General features: G+C 42.6%; 1 protein-coding gene across 1 annotated transcript; it reads right to left on the reverse strand.

Moving 5' to 3' along the window:
- Positions 1–5,482: 5,482 nt before the first annotated feature.
- LOC109449108 (large ribosomal subunit protein eL30) lies at positions 5,483–6,039 on the reverse strand. Its single transcript, XM_019735014.2, is given in 2 exon segments — positions 5,483–5,632; positions 5,635–6,039. Coding segments are annotated over 2 exon segments (345 nt in total). The 5' UTR covers positions 5,840–6,039; the 3' UTR covers positions 5,483–5,492.
- Positions 6,040–6,562: the final 523 nt, after the last annotated feature.

The following is a 6,562-nucleotide window of genomic DNA, read 5'->3' on the forward strand; positions in this document are numbered from 1 at the left end:
TTCATGCCTGTCTCCTCGCTTCTGCCGGTTGCCAGCAATGCTTTGTACTGCTCAGTTCTTCCACGCATCACTCCAGTCTCTGCCCGTCTCCGTTTCTGCTCTCTGTGTGTCTCCTTGTCTCTGTTTTCTTATAAGGATGCCAATCATTGGACTTAGGGTCTCCCTAATGCAGTATGACTTCATTTTAACTAATGATGCCTGTCAAAAGCCTATTTCCAAATAAGGTCACACTCTAGGTTCCAGATAGACGTGGACTTTTGGAGGGCACTGTTCCACCCAGTATGGTTTTTCCAGCTCGCACTCTCACTCCCACACTTCCTCTTTTCCCCCATGGGGACCTCCAGTCGCACTGTCTCCCTTTCTCCAAGTGTGTCAGCCCGCTGTTGACCACCGGCATTTCTATCCAACCTTGACCATAAAGTTGATGACCTGAACCTTACCACTCCTTCCTCTGACATTCTGTCGCTCATTCCACGGGACATCAGGCTTCTGTCACTTGCTAAAGGGTACTGCCTACCTGTGGGGACTAGAGCCATAACAAAACCTCTGTCTCCAATCACAGCCGGGCCCTCCGTGCCAGTCCACAGTTTTCAATGACTCTGGCAAATCTTCACCTCCCTTCTGAGCCCCACCTGGCCAAGCCTCCTGTAGTCTCAGGAATGGACTCCCTACTTCATCGAGAAAATTAAGCCACAAAGCTTCAAGGACCTGAACAACTTGCTCCCCCTGCATTTTACCTACATATGTAACTACCTCACCTCTTCTCCCCATGTCACAGGGTGAGCTGACCCCTCTGCGAGCAGAGCTTCCACCATCTCTGCTCTGTCTCTCAACCTGCACCCATGCTCAGGTCACTTCAGTGTTAAAACATGACCACTTCTGATCCTCTGTTTCCTTCTAGCTAAACCTCCCTCCCTCTCTCCCCCCCCCTCCATCCCTCTCTCCTTCCGTCTTTCCCTCCTCCCCTCACTTTCTCTTTCTCTCTCTCATCAACTAAGCCACTTGAAAACTTAGCTCTGTGGTTTACATAGTCTCCCTCCCATTCACTCATAAGCCACCCGCTGCATGGGGCAGCTCCTCCCTCCTTCCTCTGAATCCCAGTGATACAGAACTGTCCTGTTGGTGTTCTCGCATCTTCCAGATTCAGAGCAGAATGACATTATCTGTGTAAAGACTATAAAGTCAGCCTGTCTGGCCACACTGTGTTCTAAGCCCGTTACAGTGTCCATTTTCCTTAATGTGGCTGGATGAATGGAGTGGGCCACATAGGCTGGAGAGACAGCAACTTAATGGAACAAGGAAATAGACCCTGTCTCCGAGGGGCTCCCCCCTGTGGATGCCCCTGGCTGCCACTGCCTTCAGTGAGCAGCAACTAGTGGCAATTTGGGCAGGCAGATGGGGGAAGGGCACTGAGAGAGTGGCCCTCCCAATGGTGCCACCCTCCTGACCTGCTTACCTCCCTTCTCACCTGAAGCCTCCAGGTGTACAAGATGGCACAGGAAACATGAATTCACGTCATGTGTGGCTTTGTGGGCCCAGTCTTGGCCAGCTCATCCCCTCTCCTGCATTCCATGGTACAGCCCCGGGAGAACCTGTCCTCCCCTCCATGTACAGGTCTTCTCTGTTATTCTCTGAGGGCAATACTAGCTACCGGTTATTAAACACTTGCAATATGTCAGCCTCTGAACGAGGTGCTTTTCAGCTAGGTGCTTTCCTCTTACAGCAACCTAGCGAGGCAGGTATGATTTTTCCCATTTTGGAGGTGACAAATTAAGACTCAGAGAGGTTCAATAACTTGCCCAGAGTCGTGCTGATGGTCAGTAACAGACACTTCCCTAAGCCCTGGTTTGGCTGATGCCAAAGCACACGCGTGTGGCCACTGCCCCAGCCTCCTTCTCTTCTCCAAAGGTCAGCCTTGCTCTCAAGTTTCTCCTGATCTCATGGATAATGGTTCTGGGATGCGTTCACAAGAAGTGAGCTGCCCGAGTGATACAATACTCCCTCTTCCCCTATGGCTCGCCCACTAGCTTTCTCTTCCATTCTTTATCATAGAAATACATGAGGGGGATAGGTGGAGAGGGAGTGATTGAAAAGGGAGCAACAGATAGGAGCTCGTACTAGATTCCAGATTCCATCGTACTCTACTAAGGACAAAGATTGGGGTTGCGTTATATCCGTTTTCGTATCTCTAGTGTCCTAAAATGTGTACTGAGTGAGGGAAAACAATTTTACTCCTGATAAAAATCTACAAGCACATTTTTTTGCCTTGGTGTGAAAATGTTGCAGAAGCAGATTCTCATCTTGACTCTCTTCCTGCTGCATTATCAGAATGTCATCTGAACAGCCCTGCTGAGATGAGCTGGCACAGGGACGCCTTTGATGACTGTTGTCAGAGACTTGCAGATGGTTTGGACATAAAGCTTTCACAAAGATTTAATGTGATAATTTAGGTACAACCTGGCACAATCTTCATGAAAAGGAAAGTGTTTAGTAAAGTACAAACCATGCATTGCTATAGCTAATCCTCTAAAGTAGTATCCTAATGAATGAGGCAAAGGGGGTGGTCACTGCCGTGCCACGTTAGCCGGCCATTTTACCTTCATGTTGTTCTTGCCACTGCGTGTGGTACGGATAAAAACACATCACAATCTGTTTCTCTTAGGGTCCCACTTGTCTCAGGGCTCTCCATCATACTCTGAATAAAACCCAACTGCCTCCTCTAACGTCAGGCCCTCCTTCATCTGGCGCCTGCCTCTATTTCGGATCTCATCTTATACATCCTCCCTCTCTGGTCTCTCGGCTGAGGGGGCAGCCCAGAACCTTTTGCTTTAGAAGCTCTGCCTGTGCTGTTCCCTCTCATCCTTCAGGGCTGAGTGGAAGTGCCAGCTTCTTCACTAACCACCCTGCAATGTCCTTGTCTGTCCTTTTTTTTAAAAATCACTATATCCCCAAGAATGCTTGACAAATAGATGTTGAATAAATAGTCGACTGAGTTGCATGAAGGAACAGGACCATTGCTCTTTTAGGTGGGACTTGTTTTCTTGGAGTCTTTATCTGTCTGCGGGGCTCTTTCAAGGTGATGCTCTGAAAGGTTTTAAACATTTTGGTTGATCTGAAGGTATTTTTAAAAAATAGGGAAAAAAACGTCTGTTTGTGAGACTAGTAGATAATTACTTGAAGTATTTTTAGCAGTTCCTGGACACCACCGTTTCTTGATTCTGCCTGCTACCCTTACCCTGAGCACTAAATGCACATCAGTGAAGTTTATTGTTTCCACCTCTGTTTTCTAGATTTCTTGATATGTTGCTTTCTTGATTTCTAATCTAACAAGGAAAACCTAGTTTCACAGCTTTTTATCCCAACTAAGTTATTCTACAATAGTAGTAAGAGGAATGACAAAATTTGTATCATTACCAATTGTCCAATTCTTCATTAAGAGTTGATCAGTTTCAAAAAGAGGCCAGAGTGTCCCCTCACCCAGAGACTGTTAGCAGGGTCCCAGCCAAGGGACAGAGGCGGCAGGTTTTGGACTTCTGGGGAGCCAAGGTATTGCCTGTGAGCATCATTAGGAGGTGCTCTCCTGGGGAGAAAGAAGTAAGTAAGGACCAGAAAGCTTTTCCAAGGGAAACAAGAGTTAAGGAGAAAAGTGAATGTTTGACAATTCTATGAAAACAAAAACTAGCACAGACCAGGGATCTGAGGTGTGATCGAAAAATACAGTGAAAGTTAAAAAAAAAATTTATTACAGTAAAAGACACATTGCCATTACTCCCCCTCAAAGTACTCCCCCCTCACTTCAAACACACGTATCCCATCATTCTTGCCACTTTCTGAAGCAGGTCTGGAAGTCCTCTTTCGTGAGTGTCTTACTTCATCCTCCATCATGACAATGCTCTGTGTCACACATCACTTCTGGTACAGCAATTTCTGTCAAATAAAAACATCACGGTGTGTCCTCATCCACCTTATTCACTGGATCTGGCACCGTGCAACTTCTGGCTCTTCCCCAAAGTCAAAATGACCATGAAAGGAAAATGTTTTGAATCAATTCAGGACATCGAGGCAGCCACGACAGTGCAACTAAAGACACTCAGGAAAGAGGACTTCCAGAACTCCTTCAGAAAGTGGCAAGAATGATGGGATAAGTGTGTTTGAAGTGAAGGGGAGTATTTTGAGGGGGATTAATGTCAATGTGTCTTTTACTGTAATATTTTTTAAAAATTTAAACATTTACCATATTTTCTTATTGCACCTCATATGAGGCTTTATATATGCACTCACTCCTTTATTCTCTCCTGCATTTATGCATCTATTCGACAAACATTTGGTGCACCAAACTAATTCCCAGATGACAACGCAAGGATGAATGAGTCTCGGTTCTTGAGTTTAAATCACTCACATGATATGGCCAAATGATACAGTGTTTATAAAAGTGGCTTGTGAATGGCACCACACTACAATGTGTTGGTTAGTCTTCCAACATTTATTACAGTTGCTGGCATGGAACAGGTGCTGATAAATGGTTGTTGAGTGAATGAATAAGAAGTGGGATGAAACAACAATAATTTACAATAATTGTGCCAAGTTAACTCCCTCAATTTTTATATCATAAACTGACCATTAATGGGTATAAAATAATAAATAGAAAGTTTTCAAATGCTATTTGACCATCAAAGCCCACATCACTCTTAATTTATACCAGGTCAGGGAAGAAATCCCATAGTGAAATGTGGCCAGAAACCACAGTGCAGAGAAGTTTAACAGTTCCCCAATTCCAGAATGAGTTGGAGAGGAGTCAAAATTTAATCTTACAATCTCATAAATGCTTTATGACTATAATTATTACTTAGAAGCTCAGGTGGTATACACATGCACTACTATTGTGGAAATTGAGTAGTGTGTATGTTTTTCAACGGAGAGATTACTTTGAAGGTAAATTCATTGTAAGTAGTAAAGATCTATTTTTCATTAAAGCATTTTTATATATTTCATTGTATGATAAGTAAATGTTCATTATTGAAAAATTAGAAAATGTAGATAAATGAAAAAGAGGAAAAAACACTCAAAATCCCATCCTTTGGGAAAAACTACACACATACTTTTAAAAATTAAAAAATGGAATTATACTATTTGTTAGAGGAAAAATACTCAGAACTTAAGATCAAAACGTCTGCTTTCATGTTTGTGTACTAGAAGCAGCAGCTCCTAGAAAGTGATAAAGGTGGAGGCTGATACTTGTTTAATAAGTTATAAACACAAAGGAAAAGGAAAACTTTGAAAAAAAACGTGATGTTGAAGAAATTTTCATATGTTGCCTTATGTTATATTTGTATAGTATTACTTTAGGTTAGAGAACTTGAGTTCCTTATTTTCTCTGCTTATTCCTCATAAGTGTATATATATATATATATATATATATATATATATATATATATATATATATAGTTAAACCAAGTTCTGGCTAGTTTTATTAAAGAAAAATTTTGCATGATTTACTTTTCACCAGTCTGTTCTGGCCTGCTTCTAATGATATCAGAATCGCCTGGATCAATGAGAGCCAGTGTGCATGCTTTGTTGTATTTTCCACATGCCGTGCCCAATTCAATATTATTGCCACTGTAACGATGGACACAGTCTTGGCCAACATAGCCTAGTATGCTATTGCAGATTTCTTCAAGGCTGGGCAGTTGTTGGCAAGGATGACCAGTTTCGCTTTGCCTTGTCTAATCATTTTCAGAATCTGCTTGTACCCCAGCAAGTACTTTCCGCTTTTCATAACAAGTTGGAGCCTAGAGTTGATCGACTCCAGCAACTTTTTCATCTTCTTTGCGGCCACCATTTTCCTGCCTTAGGTGTGGAACAGCCCCCAACCAAGAGCAGCCACCAAGATGGCCGGGAAGCGAGAAAACTCATAAATGTTTATTGAATTGTTTGCTGACTGGTAATGATCAAGTGTTCCACTTAATTTATTAAGTATTGTAGTGTTCATTACATTCAAATACCAAGATTGCTAGGAGTCAGCCTGGCACAGTACTTTGTACCCAGGAGGTACTCAATGAGTGTTTGTTGAATAAGTAAATATACGTACAATATTTAAACCATAGTTTCTAATATTATTTGAGAGAACAAACCTAGGATGTTGTACTCACATGAGTTCACAGGTCTTAATCTTCAGAACATTATTTTCTTAAGAGACTTGATTGCCATGCGTAAAGTGCGGACGGACATCATTACAGAGACAAAACGACCTGCTTCATAAAGTGTCCCAGAGTTTGTCTGGAAGCCTGGACCATTTGGCTACTAAGAGAAAATCTTGCTTCATAACAACAATGAATGAACCACAAACTTTTAGGAAAGATTTCTGCCCTTTATCACAAGGAAGAAAGAATAGGTCAAGAGTTCTGGTTTAACAATTCCCCATCAGAAAATGATAGAGTTTATATCATAGGCAAGAAGAATTCCATAGAAGAGGGAATGACTTGCCCAAGATTGTACAGCTAGCTAACAACAGGGATAGGACTACAACCCAGATCCCCTGAATCCTGATTCGTTGCTTGTCTAC

This window comes from Rhinolophus sinicus, linkage group LG05, assembly GCF_036562045.2.
Source record: "Rhinolophus sinicus isolate RSC01 linkage group LG05, ASM3656204v1, whole genome shotgun sequence".
In the NCBI taxonomy this organism is placed as follows: domain Eukaryota; kingdom Metazoa; phylum Chordata; class Mammalia; order Chiroptera; family Rhinolophidae; genus Rhinolophus; species Rhinolophus sinicus.